General features: G+C 43.4%; 1 protein-coding gene across 2 annotated transcripts in view; it reads right to left on the reverse strand.

Moving 5' to 3' along the window:
- Positions 1-20,381, reverse strand: part of LOC108415168 (integrin alpha-X-like) — an 81,900-nt gene that overhangs the window by 12,527 nt on the left and 48,992 nt on the right. For both annotated transcript variants that reach the window (XM_037533720.1, XM_037533719.1), the window contains exons 12-22: positions 18,395-18,543; positions 14,410-14,529; positions 11,966-12,166; positions 11,183-11,313; positions 10,724-10,884; positions 8,776-8,918; positions 6,434-6,562; positions 6,217-6,290; positions 3,056-3,188; positions 332-439; positions 89-168 (exon numbers count right to left, since the gene is read on the reverse strand). In XM_037533720.1, the coding sequence (XP_037389617.1) occupies positions 89-168; positions 332-439; positions 3,056-3,188; positions 6,217-6,290; positions 6,434-6,562; positions 8,776-8,918; positions 10,724-10,884; positions 11,183-11,313; positions 11,966-12,166; positions 14,410-14,529; positions 18,395-18,543 (1,429 nt within the window). The remainder of the gene's footprint in view (positions 1-88; positions 169-331; positions 440-3,055; positions 3,189-6,216; positions 6,291-6,433; positions 6,563-8,775; positions 8,919-10,723; positions 10,885-11,182; positions 11,314-11,965; positions 12,167-14,409; positions 14,530-18,394; positions 18,544-20,381) is intronic.

Genomic DNA, 20,381 nt, shown 5'->3' on the forward strand with positions numbered 1-20,381 from the left:
CCAGCACCAAACCAGCATAAACCAGTTTAGATCAGCATAGACCAGTATGGAATTTAAACTGGTCTGTATTGGTTTTGGGTTTTCTGACCTCATGACAGATGCGTTCACGGTCAGTTGGTCACCCAGAGCTGACGGGTCGGACACTCGGAAGGTCAGGTTCAACACGGCCTTCGGAGGAAAACAGAAAACAGTGTTACTGATTTAATTTAAAGGCTGTTGTTATGTTGTGGTTAGCCATTAGCGGTTAGCTGTTAGCCATTAGCCGTTAGCGGTTAGCTGTTAGCAGTTTGTGGTTAGCAGTTAGCAATAAGCGGTTAGCTGTCAGTGGTACCTTGGCTTTCTGTCTGAAGACGGCGACGCCGAGCTTGCAGGTAGTTTGAGTGACGTTCATTAGCCCTGTTTCATTAGACACACACCACGCATGGCCACTGGACTCCAGCTGAGAAACAAGAACATAATATTATACATTAAAAATATGTTTTTAATGGTTAATTCCTCCAGAGAGGCTGATTACGATTATTAGGATTCACACTGAAACATTTTTACTCTGCACACTTTCACAGTATTTCCATAAAAAAGTGATTTGTGGTGACGCGACGTAGCAGCTTAGCTTTGTAGCTCACAAATTAGCTTTAGCCTACTGGTAGAGAGATAGTAGTGGCCAAAATAGCAAAATAAAACTGCAACAATAACTAATTTCTTTTCATTTCTAATAATATTTAATCATACCCATCTAATATCTATGTGGAGCTGTTAGCCTGCTGGCTAAGCTAGCACTCTACTATCCTCCCTGATTGAACAAACAGTCTATGTTGTGTTTTGCATGCTGATATACTGGTCAACCAGCATGTCCACGCTAGGGAACCAGCATTAACCAGCCTGGTCAGCACGGTGTTTTTCATAAGGGCTAGTTAGCACTAAATGCTAGCTCTAGCTTATCTAGCAGGCTGCTGTTAGCCTGCTAGCCAAGCTACAAAATTAGCTTGAACAAAAGTAAATATAAGTACTTGCTTTCAAATATCAGAGTGGCAAACGGGGTCGGAAATCACGGAATCAGTTCTCTTAGGGCTACTGACCAGCTCCACACAGTTTCAGGCTTTAGCCGTGCAGTTAGCACCATGCTAAAAGCTGCTATTCCTGGTTAACAGTTACAGTGCTGCTTGAAAGTTTGTGCATTTCTACAAAAATATAACCTTAAATATGATCAGATCTTCACTTTAATAATAATCCATTAAGAGAACCCAATAATAAAGGTAGAACAAAAAGTACAGCTTTTCATTAATTTACTGAAATTCACTGGCAAAAGAATGTGAAGCTCTGTCTTCAGAGACTGGTGTGAGCCCTTTGAGCAGCAATCCAGCCCCACAGCTGCTGTAACTGATGATCAGGCCTGCATGTTGGCTTCCAAATGCAGGATCCCATCTGCTGTGATCATTCTTGGTTGACTAACTGGTGTTTTGGGGTCATTGATCCACCTTCTGTTGAGGTTCAGGTCATGGATGGATGCCCTAACATTCTCCTCTAGAATTTCGTGATACGATCCAGAATTCATTGCTCCATCAAATGACACACACAAAGTTTGGACCAAAACACAGGTTCCTGACCCCCATTCCCCAGGACTGAGCTCTGACATTCTCAGGGCCTGTTATGCCCTCATCACTTTAACTGCTCCATAAGCTCAGTCTAACTGCACGACTGTATATATTTGCACTATTTATACCCACAGACCTTCATCTGGACGTGCCTTACGGCACTTTAGTGTTAATTCAAGACCGTCTTATATTTATATATTTTTTTATTATTATATTTTTCTACAATTAATGTTTATTTTTATGATTAGTATTTAGTGTTTTTTAGTGTCTATTGAAATTCACACTTTTCCTGTTTACCATCTATTTAATGTTATTTATACACTGAGAGTCTGAGTCTGAGAGTAACGCAGTTTCAGTGCATGTATATATTGTAGTACTGACAATAAAGCTGATTGACTTGTCCAGCAGCAGCAAAACAACCCCAAACTGTAATACTGCCACCACCACGTTTCACCGTTGAGGTTCTTATGCTGGAATGCAGTGTTCAGTTCAAACATACCATCTCTCCTTTAAGCCACAAAGACAAATTCTTTCCTTATCATCCCAAATTGTTTCAGTAGTCCTTGGGCTCATCCAGGTGGTCTTCAGGAAACTTTACACAGGCGGGAATGTTTGTCCTGGAGAGGTAAAAGGGTAAAAGGGACCTCCAGATCCAGATGTGGTTCCTTGTGATCTTCCAGAATATTTTACACCTGTGTTGGAGTCATTTTTGTTGGATGACCACTCCAAGGTCGAGTAACAGTGGCCTTGAATTTCCTTAATTTGAATACTATCTGCCTGAGGCAGGATTAGCGAAGTCCAATCTGGTCAGAAATTTTTTTGGAACATCATCCAGCCTAACGAGCTCTGGCTTGCACTAACAAACGTGGGCTGAGGACCAGATTTTGGTGGTGAAGACTCAGGTTGATGTTTTTATACAGGGTAAGGTCAGCCGCACTCTTACCTGACTGTCCTTCAGTTGAACGAACCTCCTGACTCTCATTATCAAATTTACCAAGCTGATTCCAGCGGTTCACATTCTTCACCAACAAAGAGATTCAATGCTCACTTTATCTATTGTTATGACTGAAGATGTGGTCATGGTTTAGGTCATATTTATCTAGAAATTCACAAAACCATAAAGACTTCACAAAAAAAGAACCAAAGACTAAAGACAGCAAAACCCAACAGGTCTAACTGACTACATCTGGGGTAATTTGGGGGAAACTGTAAATGTTGACTCTGGTTGTAATATGAATGGTTTTCCATGTAAAGAAAAGGAGAATTAGCTTGCGATTTCAAGTCGGCCCACAACCACGAGGTTACACACTGTTCCTGACCATGAGTTTACACATACACACACACACACACACACACACACACACACGCTGCCTGACCACAAACTTTCACAAACACATTGGCTGATTGCAAAGGGTTAATGCCCACTTCTTCAACTCCATAAACAGGTTTAAACTGGTTCTGACCACTGTGACCCGGGTGAAGGAGAAGATGGAGGGATGATGAAAGAGAAGCTCCGTGTCTGTTGCGTCCTCTCCGTTGTTAATCACCACCACTGAGAGATTCATAGGGAAGTCCTGAATGTTCACCACCATATTCCTGAGGACCAAAGACAGCAGGACACACATTTTCATGACCTTTATAATAAAAACATGAAGGAAAATGTTCAAGCTCCACCCACGAATGTGTTCTAAATGTAGGTATTGTGATATAAACCGAGTCCGTTCTACAGTTTCTCATTAGACTGAATGAATAACCGGCTCTAAATGTAGGTATTGTGATATAAACCGAGTCCGTTCTACAGTTTCTCATTAGACTGAATGAATAACCGACTCTAAATGTAGGTATTGTGATATAAACCGAGTCTGTTCTACAGTTTCTCATTAGACTGAATGAATAACCGACTCTAAATGTAGGTATTGTGATATAAACCGAGTCCGTTCTACAGTTTCTCGTTAGGCTGAATGAATAACCGACTCTAAATGTAGGTATTGTGATATAAACCGAGTCCGTTCTACAGTTTCTCATTAGGCTGAATGAATAACCGACTCTAAATGTAGGTATTGTGATATAAACCGAGTCCGTTCTACAGTTTCTCATTAGGCTGAATGAATAACCGGCTCTAAATGTAGGTATTGTGATATAAACCGAGTCCGTTCTACAGTTTCTCATTAGACTGAATGAATAACCGACTCTAAATGTAGGTATTGTGATATAAACCGAGTCCGTTCTACAGTTTCTCATTAGACTGAATGAATAACCGACTCTAAATGTAGGTATTGTGATATAAACCGAGTCCGTTCTACAGTTTCTCATTAGACTGAATGAATAACCGACTCTAAATGTAGGTATTGTGATATAAACCGAGTCCGTTCTACAGTTTCTCATTAGACTGAATGAATAACCGACTCTAAATGTAGGTATTGTGATATAAACCGAGTCTGTTCTACAGTTTCTCATTAGGCTGAATGAATAACCGACTCTAAATGTAGGTATTGTGATATAAACCGAGTCCGTTCTACAGTTTCTCGTTAGACTGAATGAATAACCGGCTCTAAATGTAGGTATTGTGATATAAACCGAGTCCGTTCTACAGTTTCTCGTTAGGCTGAATGAATAACCGACTCTAAATGTAGGTATTGTGATATAAACCGAGTCCGTTCTACAGTTTCTCGTTAGGCTGAATGAATAACCGACTCTAAATGTAGGTATTGTGATATAAACCGAGTCCGTTCTACAGTTTCTCGTTAGGCTGAATGAATAACCGACTCTAAATGTAGGTATTGTGATATAAACCGAGTCCGTTCTACAGTTTCTCATTAGGCTGAATGAATAACCGGCTCTAAATGTAGGTATTGTGATATAAACCGAGTCAGTTCTACAGTTTCTCATTAGACTGAATGAATAACCGACTCTAAATGTAGGTATTGTGATATAAACCGAGTCCGTTCTACAGTTTCTCATTAGGCTGAATGAATAACCGGCTCTAAATGTAGGTATTGTGATATAAACCGAGTCAGTTCTACAGTTTCTCATTAGACTGAATGAATAACCGACTCTAAATGTAGGTATTGTGATATAAACCGAGTCCGTTCTACAGTTTCTCATTAGGCTGAATGAATAACCGGCTCTAAATGTAGGTATTGTGATATAAACCGAGTCAGTTCTACAGTTTCTCATTAGACTGAATGAATAACCGACTCTAAATGTAGGTATTGTGATATAAACCGAGTCCGTTCTACAGTTTCTCATTAGGCTGAATGAATAACCAGCTCTAAATGTAGGTATTGTGATATAAACCGAGTCAGTTCTACAGTTTCTCATTAGGCTGAATGAATAACCGACTCTAAATGTAGGTATTGTGATATAAACCGAGTCCGTTCTACAGTTTCTCGTTAGACTGAATGAATAACCGGCTCTAAATGTAGGTATTGTGATATAAACCGAGTCCGTTCTACAGTTTCTCGTTAGGCTGAATGAATAACCGACTCTAAATGTAGGTATTGTGATATAAACCGAGTCCGTTCTACAGTTTCTCGTTAGGCTGAATGAATAACCGACTCTAAATGTAGGTATTGTGATATAAACCGAGTCCGTTCTACAGTTTCTCGTTAGGCTGAATGAATAACCGACTCTAAATGTAGGTATTGTGATATAAACCGAGTCCGTTCTACAGTTTCTCATTAGGCTGAATGAATAACCGGCTCTAAATGTAGGTATTGTGATATAAACCGAGTCAGTTCTACAGTTTCTCATTAGACTGAATGAATAACCGACTCTAAATGTAGGTATTGTGATATAAACCGAGTCCGTTCTACAGTTTCTCATTAGGCTGAATGAATAACCGGCTCTAAATGTAGGTATTGTGATATAAACCGAGTCAGTTCTACAGTTTCTCATTAGACTGAATGAATAACCGACTCTAAATGTAGGTATTGTGATATAAACCGAGTCCGTTCTATGGTTTCTGTGGGTTTTTAATGTTTTTACCAGCGTCAAAGCTTTATTACACACTTCTGTAATTACGACATAACAAGCCTTACTATGTAATAAGCCACGGGTCTATTTAAGGCGTTAAAGCTTGTCTCACCTCACAACAGTAGCTATGTAAGAGTACCGAGACTGAAACCATGACAGCCATTTTTATGTGGGGTCCTAGACTGCCAGTTCACTTTTTAGACCTCCTGAATGTCTCAAAATCTAAATGCGGGGAGTTTTCGATCGGTAAATCTGAAAACTTGCCAGTTTCCAAAGAGTTTGGAGTGACTGTTCCTGATGTCACACACTGAAGACAGAAGTGAAGACGAGGAAGATCTCAGTTCATGTGAGGAAAAGCGCAGAACCACACTAGAGACTTTACAGGAGAACAGCTGATCAAACAGACATTTACTGGCACTGCAGCGTCGGTGCTGCTGCACTCTTCACTGATCTTCTCCTCAGTGCTCCAAATTATTAATGACTAAATAAAATGCAGATTTTACCCATTTTTTCTTATTCACCCCTCAAAAAAGCAGAACATAACAAATGAAGGTCTGAACCGAAGAGAATCATTACACAAATGCATTTGTGGGCGGAGCCTAAAGAGAGGAATTCATTACGGTGATGAAAAATATGCTGAAAAACTGACCGGCTGAATCCGAGAGACACGTTCAGATCAGACCTGCAGACATGATCCTCTCCACACACTTTCTCCAGTAAGACCTAATACCCCCCCCCCCCCCCCACACACACACACCCCCACACACACACACACACACACACACACACACACACACACACACAGTCATTAAATGTTTTGGTTTCACTTCATGAAATCCACACTCACTCTCACTCCTGGCACTCACCATGGGTTTGAAAGTGTGTGTACAGTCAGGGTGTTGGACGGGTTTCAGGCCTGCTGTTCCTTCCACAGCGTCTCCCACAACCGTCAGCTTTATAGACAGCGGAACTTCACGGTAATCTGATATGCACCTCTGCACAACACAGATTAGCAGATTAATATTCTATAGAACACAGATTAGTAACTCCACAGAAATGATGGGATTACTAGGGAGATTAACAGACTAACACTCTTGCAGAACCCAGATTAACAGATCAATACCGTGATTAACAAATGACCATCTCTGCAGAACAGAGTCTAATAGATTAATATTCAATAGAAGAGAAATGAATGTCCTTATCAAAAAAGAGTAGTACAGAGATTAACACCTCAACAGAATACACATAATAATAATAATAATAATAATAACTATAATAATAATAATAATGAACGTGAAGATTTACCAGTGAACACCTCTACAATGTACAGACAGATTAACAGATTAACACTTTTACAGCTCAGATACGAACAGATTAACATCTTTACAGCTGAGATATTAACAGATTAACAGCTCTGCAGTGCAGATATTAACAGATTAACAGCTCTGCAGTGCAGATATTAACAGATTAACAGCTCTGCAGTGCAGATATTAACAGATTAACAGCTCTGCAGTGCAGATATTAACAGACTAACAGCTCTGCAGTGCAGATATTAACAGACTAACAGCTCTGCAGTGCAGATATTAACAGATTAACAGCTCTGCAGTGCAGATATTAACAGACTAACAGCTCTGCAGTGCAGGTATTAACAGACTAACAGCTCTGCAGTGCAGATATTAACAGATTAACAGCTCTGCAGTGCAGATATTAACAGACTAACAGCTCTGCAGTGCAGATATTAACAGATTAACAGCTCTGCAGTGCAGATATTAACAGACTAACAGCTCTGCAGTGCAGATATTAACAGACTAACAGCTCTGCAGTGCAGATATTAACAGATTAACAGCTCTGCAGTGCAGATATTAACAGACTAACAGCTCTGCAGTGCAGATATTAACAGATTAACAGCTCTGCAGTGCAGATATTAACAGATTAACAGCTCTGCAGTGCAGATATTAACAGATTAACAGCTCTGCAGTGCAGATATTAACAGACTAACAGCTCTGCAGTGCAGGTATTAACAGACTAACAGCTCTGCAGTGCAGATATTAACAGATTAACAGCTCTGCAGTGGAGATATTAACAGATTAACAGCTCTGCAGTGCAGATATTAACAGACTAACAGCTCTGCAGTGGAGATATTAACAGATTAACAGCTCTGCAGTGCAGATATTAACAGATTAACAGCTCTGCAGTGGAGATATTAACAGATTAACAGCTCTGCAGTGGAGATATTAACAGATTAACAGCTCTGCAGTGGAGATATTAACAGACTAGCAGCTCTGCAGTGCAGATATTAACAGATTAACAGCTCTGCAGTGCAGATATTAACAGATTAACAGCTCTGCAGTGCAGATATTAACAGACTAACAGCTCTGCAGTGCAGATATTAACAGATTAACAGCTCTGCAGTGCAGATATTAACAGACTAACAGCTCTGCAGTGCAGATATTAACAGACTAACAGCTCTGCAGTGCAGATATTAACAGATTAACAGCTCTGCAGTGGAGATATTAACAGATTAACAGCTCTGCAGTGCAGATATTAACAGACTAACAGCTCTGCAGTGGAGATATTAACAGATTAACAGCTCTGCAGTGCAGATATTAACAGATTAACAGCTCTGCAGTGGAGATATTAACAGATTAACAGCTCTGCAGTGGAGATATTAACAGATTAACAGCTCTGCAGTGGAGATATTAACAGACTAGCAGCTCTGCAGTGCAGATATTAACAGATTAACAGCTCTGCAGTGCAGATATTAACAGATTAACAGCTCTGCAGTGCAGATATTAACAGATTAACAGCACTACAGTGCAGATATTAACAGATTAACAGCTCTGCAGTGGAGATATTAACAGATTAACAGCACTACGGTGCAGATATTAACAGATTAACAGCTCTGCAGTGGATATATTAACAGATTAACAGCACTACGGTGCAGATATTAACAGATTAACAGCTCTGCAGTGGAGATATTAACAGATTAACAGCTCTGCAGTGGAGATATTAACAGATTAACAGCACTACGGTGCAGATATTAACAGATTAACAGCTCTGCAGTGGAGATATTAACAGATTAACAGCTCTGCAGTGGAGATATTAACAGATTAACAGCACTACAGTGCAGATATTAACAGATTAACAGCTCTGCAGTGGAGATATTAACAGATTAACAGCGCTACGGTGCAGATGTTAGCAGACTGACCGGTATAGTGATGGAGTGGGTGCTGCAGACACTGCTGACTCTGGAGCTCCAGATGGAGGTGCTGGATTTGGGGGAGAGGAGTAGGCGGGGCCAGGGACCAGGGTCCAGCTCCAGATTTATAGACACATTAGCACTGAGAGGAGCTACACACACACACACACACACACACACACACACACTGATCAACTGATCATTAAAATAGACACATCTAAATGAACAAAATGTAAAAAGTGGATTACCATAGATATTAACCAATTAACACCTTTACAAAACATACAGATCCAGAGATTAACAGATCAGCATCGCTACAGAACAGAGATCAACATATGAACATGAAGATTTACCAGTGAACACCTCTAGATTATTAAATATCTTTAGTCTCTTTACCAGTTAAAGTTCATATTTATATATAGGTTCATTTCTGCGAGCACCTCTATGGGATTCTTGTAGCGTGTTTGCATTTAACTAATGGTAATTCTAGATGAAACATGGAAACTTAAATCTTCTACCAGACATCTTCACGTATCTGAGCCTGTATGTTTCAGCGTTACAGTGAACCTTTCAGTAAAGAGACCACAGAGCTGCTCCCGCTGTTTCACATCCTCACTACTAACAATAACACTGCTTAGACTACAGATTGTAGTCACACTCGGTGACGTATCTAGAACCTCAAGAAGGACTAGAGTGATGTTGTTCTCCATGATATCGGAAATCATGTGTGATTGTTTGGTTCCTCTGTCATTTCCTGATTAATTGCCTTCGGGATCAATAAAGTATGTATGTGCGTATCTATCTATCTATGTATCTATTGGTAGTTAATCTAACATGTCAGGATTTCAGTCCAGCCCATGGGAGAGCAGCTTGGCTGTATCTATCTAGAAACCACAAAGAAAACACTTCTGATTAGATAGTTTTACATTCAGTGTTTCAAGAATTTAACTATTTTGTTTCCTACCAAACTGTAACGTGATTAAAGAGTTATGGGAAAGTTGCCCTATTGGAGCTGGATTAGTTTTACCAGAGGGTCCAGTAATGTAACCTGTGTGATTTGATTGGCTGATTCATACGGGATAACAGATCTTTGTAGTTTCTCCAAATTACCCAGATCAAAACTTTACTGCAGGGTTGTTTACATCAGCATTCAATGCCAAAATAAATATAAAAATACAATGGATGCCAACATCAATTCAAACGATGGTCCATAATTATAGTATATGCTTAATCTTGCCCAATAAGATGGAAAATGACTGCCTTGCAAGAAGAACCTTCAAGATATTTCATTTTCCTTCTTGTCATTGAGCCATCATCAAAACCCCCGGAGTTCAGCCAATTATACTGTAGAAGATAATCCAATCCAGAATTATCACTTCTGCCGAGTTCAGGCGACACTATTTAAGATAAGATAATCCTTTATTAGTCCCACAGCGGGGAAATTCATCATTTTAGCCCTTATGTTGCACTCGCTAGCAGTTTTTGGAGTTTTTGGAGAAACGGCGTCCGAGGGACTCACAGATGCCTGGAAAAGCTGAAGCTGGCTAAAGATCTGGGCCTGTACAACATCAGCCATTCGCTCGTTTCCACATTTTCTTTTCTTTTCCTCTGGCTCTTCTGCTCTGAATCAACCCTGATCACTCGCTTCTTACTGACATCCTTTTGTGGAAGAAAAATTCTTGTCTTGCTCATGGTGCCGCATCACTGCACTTCTCTGAACGACTGATGTGGGACCTCCTCACACTGATCAGTCAGGCAGTGAGTAAAACACAACATCAAGATTCTCAATTACGAGACATCTGACCATTCTGAAGGTCATGCAGTGTGACTGTGAGCAGATTCATACTGGATTAAAATCGCAGATCTCATTTTAAATCTCTCAGATTACAGCACCTCCCCAGGTTAAACTAATCCAGCTCCTGTACAGTTTGGAGTGCCAGTGCTGTCACACACTCACCACGTATGGTTCCCACGGAAACCTTGGTTATGTTGACACACACGACTGCATTGGCGATAGGCGTGTTGAGCCCGTGGGGGGCAGAGCAGTGGAAGTAGTTCTGCGATATGATTGGTGGATCCAGAGTAATGGACACATTAGCACAGATGACCGGTTGTGTCCTTGAAGAAAAGAGAAAGAGAAAAAATATCAGTTTAAAACTATTTATGTGGATAGTAATTATGGTTTTGCTTCTAATTTTACTATGTATACATTTCATTATAACACACTGTACACTGCCTGGCCACTTTATCAGAAACCCCTCTCTTGTACTTCCACCCTGCTGGTGTTCAGTTAGAGAAGTTCCTCCTGTGTTTAATCAGTGGTGGAGCTATAAGATAGGTGTTTCTAATAAAGTGGCCAGTAAGTGGAAGGTAGGTGTTTCTAATAATGTGGAACTTCAGTGTCACACACTCTTACCTCACCACTGAAGCAGCCCCTTTGGATCCCACCACTATATCAGGCAGACCATCTGAACTCAGATCTACTGCAGAGTGAAGAGAAACTCCAAAATACTTCAAACCTGCACCCACAGCAGCCCCACGCACTCTCTACACACACACACACACACACACACACACACACACACACACAGTCTATAAACACTGTATTGTACTGTGAGCAACATTATAATCTATGATTGTTTGTTTTGTCTATTTAAGACTGAAGTTGTTAAACATCCTTATGAAGCTCCTCATTAGTAAGAAAACTCTAGACTGCATGTAATTTAGTATAAATAGTTCAGAGACTGCCTTCCGCCCGAAGACTGCCGGGATAGGCTCCAGCACCCCCTGCGACCCTGACGGAGGAGCGGCTTGGAAAATGGATGGATGGATGGATAGTTCAGAGACCATCTGGGATTCCTTCTCTTTCCCTTTCACTTAATATGTGTTTCTGACCAAACTGACTGTGGGAATTGTGTGATCAGCTTCGAGAGTTCTTCTTAATGTCTGCAGTACCTCTCATTTACCCTGACAGCAGAGCTCTGTACGTAAATCTGGTGGAATTCGATCTCGTAGTCCATATATTCTCTTCTTTGACTGTTTATTGCATGTAACCCCAAATAATTACACAACATCACCTCAACAAGCCGCTCTGCAGTGGCTAACGCTGTTTAGACTGCACGCAGGTGGGAGTCAGACTAATTTCTCGTTTCTTCTTAGACTTGAATGTTTTAAGAAACATCTCTCAAACGTGAGTCACCTGGCTGTGTTTCGTCCTGATGCCCCCTGGTTGGCTCAGAAAGATGTAAACTGCCCCCTTGCCCCCCTCCTCATGCGGAGCGCCCACCCCAAGCTCCCACAGACCATCTCCATTCAGGTCCTGAAGGGCTGCCAGGGCCGAACCGAAGCGCCCGAAAGAGCCGCCTGGTGCTCCGCGCAGCACACCTGACCTGTTCAGAGCCTGCAGGATGACCGACAGGTGAACACAGGGGACATATACAGATATTTACAGACAGTATATATTACACAGGGGACATGTTATTACACAGAGACATATGTGACATTGTATTATTACACACCTGTATCACTGCTGTTGGGACACAACCTCAGATCTCCTTTTTTGTTGTAATTTGAAATATGTTCACTGCTCAAAAAAATAAAGGGAACACTCCAATAACTCATCCTAGATCTGAATGAATGAAATATTCTCATTGAAGACTTTGTTCTGTACAAAGTTGAATGTGCCGACAACAAAATCACAAAAATCATCAATGGAAATCAAATGTATTCACCGGTGGAGGCCTGGATTTGGAGTCACACACAAAATTAAAGTGGAAAAACACACGACAGGCTGATCCAACTTTGATGTGATGTCCTTAAAACAAGCCAGAATGAGACTCAGTGTTGTGTCCGGCCTCCACGTGCCTGTATGACCTCCCTACAACGCCTGGGCAGCTCCTGATGAGGTGGCGGATGGTTTCCTGAGGGATCTCCTCCCAGACCTGGACTAAAGCATCCGCCAGCTCCTCATCTCGGTACCTAATGGCAGTCAGGCTACCTCTGGCGAGCACATGGAGGGCTGTGCCGCCCTCCAAAGAAATGCCACCCCACACCATTACTGACCCACTGCCAAACCGGTCATGCTGAAGGATGTTCAGGCAGCAGATCGCTCTCCACGGCGTCTCCAGACTCTGTCACGTCTGTCACATGTGCTCAGTGTGAACCTGCTTTCTTCTGTGAAGATCACAGGGCGCCAGTGGAGAATTTGCCAATCCTGGTGTTCTCTGGCAAATGCCAAGCGTCCTGCACGGTGTTGGGCTGTGAGCACAACCCCCATCTGTGGACGTCGGGCCCTCATACCATCCTCATGGAGTCGGTTTCTAACTGTTTGTGCAGACACATGCACATTTGTGGCCTGCTGGAGGTCATTATGCAGGGCTCTGGCAGCTCCTCCTGTTCCTCCTTGCACAAAGGCAGAGGTAGCGGTCCTGCTGCTGGGTTGTTGCCCTCCTATGGCCTCCTCCACGTCTCCTGGTGTACTGGCCTGTCTCCTGGTGGTGCCTCCAGCCTCTGGACACTACGCTGACAGACACAGCAAACCTTCTTGCCACAGCTCGCATTGATGTGCCATCCTGGATGAGCTGCACTACCTGAGCCACTTGTGTGGGTTGTAGAGTCCGTCTCCTGCTACCACGAGTGTGAAAGACCACCAACATTCAAAAGTGACCAAAACATCAGCCAGAAAGCAGAAAGGTGCTGAGAAGTGGTCTGTGGTCCCACCTGCAGGACCACTCCTTTATTGAGTGTGTCTTGCTAATCGCCAGTAATTTCCACCTGTTGTCTGTTCCATTTGCACAACAGCTGTGAAACTGATGGTCAGTGTTGCTTCCTAAGTGGACAGTTTGATTTCACAGGAGTTTGATTTACTTGGAGTTAGATTGTGTTGTTTAAGTGCTCCCTTTATTTTTTTGAGCAGTGTATATATAATGATATATAATTTGTGTGTGTGTGTCTGTGTGTGTGAGTGTGTCTGTGTGTGTCTGTGTGTGTGTGTGTGTGTCTGTGTGTGTGTGAGTGTGTCTGTGTGTGTGTGTCTGTGTGTGTGTGTGTGTAAGTGTGAGTGTGTGTGTGTGTGTGTCTGTGTGTGTGTGTCTGTGTGTGTGTGTGAGTGTGTGTGTGTGTGTGTGAGTGTGAGTGTGTGAGTGTGTGTGTGTGTGAGTGTGTCTGTGTGTGTGTCTGTGTGTGTCTCTATGTGTGTGTGTGTGTGTGTGTGTCTGTGTGTGTGTGTGTGTGTGTGAGTGTGAGTGTGTCTGTGTGTGAGTGTGAGTGTGACTGTGTGTGTGTGTGTGAGTGTGTGTGTGTGAGTGTGAGTGTGTCTGTGTGTGTGTGTGTGAGTGTGTCTGTGTGTGTGTGTGTGTGTGTGTGTGTGTGAGTGTGTGTGTGTGTGTGTGTGTGTGTGTGTGTGTGTGTGTGTGTGTGTCTGTGTGTGTGTGTGTGTGTGTGAGTGTGAGTGTGTCTGTGTGTGAGTGTGAGTGTGACTGTGTGTGTGTGTGTGAGTGTGTGTGTGTGAGTGTGAGTGTGTCTGTGTGTGTGTGTGTGAGTGTGTCTGTGTGTGTGTGTGTGTGTGTGTGTGTGTGAGTGTGTGTGTGTGTGTGTGTGTGTGTGTGAGTGTGTCTGTGTGTGTGAGTGTGAGTGTGTTCTCACCGCAGTGCTGAGTGAGTATATGGTGACCTCCCCCCCGACTCCAGCAGCATAGAAAAGCGGAGCACCAACCGCTAACAAGCCATCTAACACACACAGCTCGGCTCCAAAATACGACCCTAACTACAGAGGGGGGGGGGGGGGGGGGGGGGGGGGGGGGGGGCAGAGAGGGGGGGAGAGGGGGGGAGAGAGACAGAGAGGGGGGGGGGTGGGGAGAGAGAGAGAGAACGAGACAGAGAGAGGGGGTGGGGTGGGGAGAGAGGGGGGGAGAGGGAGGGGGTGGGGAGGGGGAGAGGGAGAGAGAGAGAGAGACTGGGGAGAGAGAGAGAGAGAGAGAGAGAGAGAGAGAGACAGAGAGTGGGGGATGGGGAGAGAGGGGGGGGGCGAGACAGAGAGAGAGAGGGAGAGATAGACAGAGAGAGAGAGAGAGAGAGAGAGGGAGAGACAGAGAGAGAGAGAGGGAGAGAGAGATAGACAGAGAGAGAGAGAGAGAGAGAGAGAGGGACAGACAGAGAGAGAGAGAGGGAGAGAGAGATAGACAGAGAGAGAGAGAGAGAGAGAGAGAGAGGGACAGACAGAGAGAGAGAGAGACAGAGAGAGACAGAGAGAGAGAGAGATATAGACAGAGAGAGAGACAGAGAGAGAGAGAGATAGACAGAGAGAGAGAGACAGAGAGAGAGAGAGAAGTTTAATTACTGATAGTAAGTGAAATGTCTGTAGTAAAGTCTTCTTAAGATCTACAAACAGCAGCGCTGTTCACACACACCATTTCCTGTCACAATGATTCAGACCCTTTGTTGTGTGTGTGAAAGAGCGAGAGAGAGAGAGCGAGCGAGAGAGAGCGAGAGAGAGAGGCAGTTAGATGGAGACATGAAGAGATGTAGAGGCACAATGACGCCCCACTCTAAACCTCAAACAGACAACCGTTCAACAGCTTCAACCACATAGGAACATCTGCATGCAGTATTCACACAGACACTCACACAGACACTCACACAGACACTCACAGTTAATGACAGAGTGTAGAAGAGTGTAATGGGTGTAACAGGTAGTGACAGAGTGTAATGGGTATAACAGGTAATGACAGAGTAATGGGTGTAACAAGTAGTAACAGTGTAATGGGTGTAACAAGTAGTAACAGTGTAATGGGTGTAACAAGTAGTAACAGAGTGTAATGGGTGTAACAAGTAGTAACAGTGTAATGGGTGTAACAAGTAGTAACAGAGTGTAATGGGTGTAACAAGTAGTAACAGAGTGTAATGGGTGTAACAGGTAGTGACAGAGTGTAATGGGTGTAACAGGTAGTGACAGAGTGTAATGGGTGTAACAGGTAGTGACAGAGTGTAATGGGTGTAACAGGTAGTGATAGAGTGTAATGGGTGTAACAGGCAGTGACAGAGTGTAATGGGTGTAACAGGTAGTGACAGTGTAATGGGTGTAACAGGTAGTAACAGAGTGTAATGGGTGTAACAGGTAGTAACAGAGTGTAATGGGTGTAACAGGTAGTGACAAAGTGTAATGGGTGTAACAGGTAGTGACAGAGTGTAATGGGTATAACAGGTAGTGACAGAGTGTAATGGGTGTAACAGGTAGTAACAGATTGTAATGGGTATAACAGGTAGTGACAGAGTGTAATGGGTGTAACAGGTAGTAACAGAGTGTAATGGGTGTAACAGGTAGTAACAGAGTGTAATGGGTGTAACAGGTAGTGACAAAGTGTAATGGGTGTAACAGGTAGTGACAGAGTGTAATGGGTGTAACAGGCAGTGACAGAATGTAATGGGTATAACAGGTAGTGACAGAGTGTAATGGGTATAACAGGTAGTGACAGAGTGTAATGGGTGTAACAGGTAGTAACAGAGTGTAATGGGTGTAACAGGTAGTGACAAAGTGTAATGGGTGTAACAGGTAGTGACAGAGTGTAATGGGTATAACAGGTAGTGACAGAGTGTAATGGGTGTAACAGGTAGTGACAGAGTGTAATGGGTGTAACAGGTAGTAACAGAGTGTAATGGGTGTAACAGGTAGTAACAGAGTGTAATGGGTATAACAGGTAGTGACAGAATGTAATGGGTGTAACAGGCAGTGACAGAATGTAATGGGTATAACAGGTAGTGACAGAGTGTAATGGGTATAACAGGTAGTGACAGAGTGTAATGGGTGTAACAGGCAGTGACAGAGTGTAATGGGTGTAACAGGCAGTGACAGAGTGTAATGGGTGTAACAGGCAGTGACAGAGTGTAATGGGTATAACAGGTAGTGACAGAATGTAATGGGTGTAACAGGCAGTGACAGAGTGTAATGGGTATAACAGGTAGTGACAGAGTGTAATGGGTGTAACAGGCAGTGACAGAGTGTAATGGGTGTAACAGGTAGTAACAGAGTGTAATGGGTGTAACAGGTAATGACAGAATGTAATGGGTGTAACAGGTAGTGACAGAGTGTAATGGGTGTAACAGGCAGTGACAGAGTGTAATGGGTATAACAGGTAGTGACAGAGTGTAATGGGTGTAACAGGTAGTGACAGAGTGTAATGGGTGTAACAGATAGTGACAGAGTGTAATGGGTATAACAGGTAGTGACAGAGTGTAATGGGTGTAACAGGTAGTAACAGAGTGTAATGGGTGTAACAGGCAGTGACAGAGTGTAATGGGTGTAACAGGCAGTGACAGAGTGTAATGGGTGTAACAGGTAGTGACAGAGTGTAATGGGTATAACAGGCAGTGACAGAGTGTAATGGGTGTAACAGGTAGTGACAGAGTGTAATGGGTATAACAGGCAGTGACAGAGTGTAATGGGTATAACAGGCAGTGACAGAATGTAATGGGTGTAACAGGTAGTGACAGAGTGTAATGGGTGTAACAGGCAGTGACAGAGTGTAATGGGTATAACAGGTAGTGACAGAGTGTAATGGGTGTAACAGGTAGTGACAGAGTGTAATGGGTGTAACAGATAGTGACAGAGTGTAATGGGTATAACAGGTAGTGACAGAGTGTAATGGGTGTAACAGGTAGTAACAGAGTGTAATGGGTGTAACAGGCAGTGACAGAGTGTAATGGGTGTAACAGGCAGTGACAGAGTGTAATGGGTGTAACAGGTAGTGACAGAGTGTAATGGGTATAACAGGCAGTGACAGAGTGTAATGGGTGTAACAGGTAGTGACAGAGTGTAATGGGTATAACAGGCAGTGACAGAGTGTAATGGGTATAACAGGCAGTGACAGAGTGTAATGGGTGTAACAGGCAGTGACAGAGTGTAATGGGTATAACAGGTAGTGACAGAGTGTAATGGGTGTAACAGGTAGTGACAGAGTGTAATGGGTGTAACAGGTAGTGACAGAGTGTAATGGGTATAACAGGTAGTGACAGAGTGTAATGGGTGTAACAGGTAGTGACAGAGTGTAATGGGTGTAACAGGTAGTGACAGAGTGTAATGGGTATAACAGGTAGTGACAGAGTGTAATGGGTGTAACAGGTAGTGACAGAGTGTAATGGGTATAACAGGTAGTAACAGAGTGTAATGGGTGTAACAGGCAGTGACAGAGTGTAATGGGTATAACAGGTAGTAACAGAGTGTAATGGGTGTAACAGGTAGTAACAGAGTGTAATGGGTATAACAGGTAGTAACAGAGTGTAATGGGTGTAACAGGTAGTGACAGAGTGTAATGGGTATAACAGGTAGTAACAGAGTGTAATGGGTGTAACAGGTAGTGACAGAGTGTAATGGGTGTAACAGGTAGTGACAGAGTGTAATGGGTATAACAGGTAGTGACAGAGTGTAATGGGTATAACAGGTAGTAACAGAGTGTAATGGGTGTAACAGGTAGTAACAGAGTGTAATGGGTGTAACAGGTAGTGACAGAGTGTAATGGGTGTAACAGGTCCAATGATTGTCATATAATGTAATGTGATCTAACAGATGTAATATAGGGTGTGTCAGATGTTATGATGCATCGTGTAACAGGTGTTATTCAGTTGTTACAGGTTACCTGAGACCCGTCAGCTCTGTGAGTGACCATCCAGGTGTCGTTGTCTTGGTTACGGCTGAAACCCAACACCATGCCTATGTGTTTGTGTCTGGGAGCTCCAGCAAAGTAAACAACGCTGCCCTCCACTGTCGCCACGGTAACCGAGTAACCTGAAGGACATCAAATCCAACAAGATGCATAAAAAGAGAAAGAAATTTCAGGTAAATATCTCTTATCTGCCTTAAAGGATCCATTTCCCATGGAGATGACTTTAAAGACGTGAGTTAGCAGTGAGTGTGTGATGATTAGGGCAGGCGGTTAGCACCATGCTAACTGGTGGGGTAAAAGCTTCCATTACTTCTGAGCGATGTGAACACCACAGCTGCTCCAGCGCTAAAACTAAAGAAGCTTCAGACACCAAACATGCCTCAGCTGACTGAATACAAAGTCAGTTTAATTCATTATTTAATTATTTATTTTATTATTTAACTGATTCATTTTCAGGGGAAACTTATGACATGTGACTGTGTGTGTGACTCTGTGAGCGACTCTCTCTGTGTGTGACTCTGAGTGTGACTCTGTGTGTGACTCTGTGTGTGACTCTGTGAGTGACTCTGTGTGTGACTCTGTGTGTGACTCTGTGAGTGACTCTGTGAGTGACTCTGTGAGTGTGACTCTGTGTGTGACTGTGTGTGACTCTGTGTGTGACTCTGTGTGTGACTCTGTGAGTGACTCTGTGTGTGACTCTGTGTGTGACCCTGTGAGTGACTCTGTGAGTGTGACTCTGTGTGTGACTGTGTGTGACTCTGTGAGTGACTCTGTGTGTGACTCTGTGTGTGACTCTGTGAGTGACTCTGTGTGTGACTCTGTGTGTGACTCTGTGAGTGTGACTCTGTGTGTGACTGTGTGTGACTCTGTGAGTGACTCTGTGTGTGACTCTGTGTGTGACTCTGTGAGTGACTCTGTGAGTGACTCTGTGTGTGACTCTGTGTGTGACTCTGTGTGTGACTCTGTGTGTGACTCTGTGAGTGACTCTGTGTGTGACTCTGTGAGTGACTCTGTGTGTGACTGTGTGTGACTCTGTGAGTGACTCTGTGTGTGACTCTGTGAGTGACTCTGTGAGCGTGACTCTGTGTGTGACTGTGTGTGACTCTGTGAGTGACTCTGTGTGTGACTCTGTGTGTGACTCTGTGAGTGACTCTGTGTGTGACTCTGTGAGTGACTCTGTGTGTGACTGTGTGTGACTCTGTGAGTGACTCTGTGTGTGACTCTGTGAGTGACTCTGTGAGTGTGACTCTGTGTGTGACTGTGTGTGACTCTGTGAGTGACTCTGTGTGTGACTCTGTGTGTGACTCTGTGAGTGACTCTGTGTGTGACTCTGTGAGTGACTCTGTGTGTGACTCTGTGAGTGACTCTGTGAGTGACTCTGTGAGTGTGACTCTGTGTGTGACTGTGTGTGACTCTGTGAGTGACTCTGTGTGTGACTCTGTGTGTGACTCTGTGAGTGACTCTGTGTGTGACTCTGTGTGTGACTGTGTGTGTGACTCTGTGTGTGACTCTGTGAGTGACTCTGTGTGTGACTCTGTGAGTGACTCTGTGTGTGACTCTGTGAGTGACTCTGTGTGTGACTGTGTGTGACTCTGTGTGTGACTCTGTGTGTGACTCTGTGAGTGACTCTGTGCGTGTGACTCTGTGTGTGTGACTCTGTGAGTGACTCTGTGTGTGACTCTGTGAGTGACTCTGTGTGTGACTGTGTGTGACTCTGTGTGTGACTCTGTGTGTGACTCTGTGAGTGACTCTGTGTGTGACTCTGTGTGTGACTCTGTGAGTGACTCTGTGTGTGACTCTGTGTGTGACTCTGTGTGTGTAACTCTGTGTGTGACTCTGTGAGTGACTCTGTGTGTGACTCTGTGAGTGACTCTGTGTGTGACTCTGTGTGTGACTCTGTGAGTGACTCTGTGTGTGACTGTGTGTGACTCTGTGTGTGACACTGTGTGTGACTCTGTGA

This window comes from Pygocentrus nattereri, chromosome 23 (assembly GCF_015220715.1).
Source record: "Pygocentrus nattereri isolate fPygNat1 chromosome 23, fPygNat1.pri, whole genome shotgun sequence".
NCBI lineage: Eukaryota > Metazoa > Chordata > Actinopteri > Characiformes > Serrasalmidae > Pygocentrus > Pygocentrus nattereri.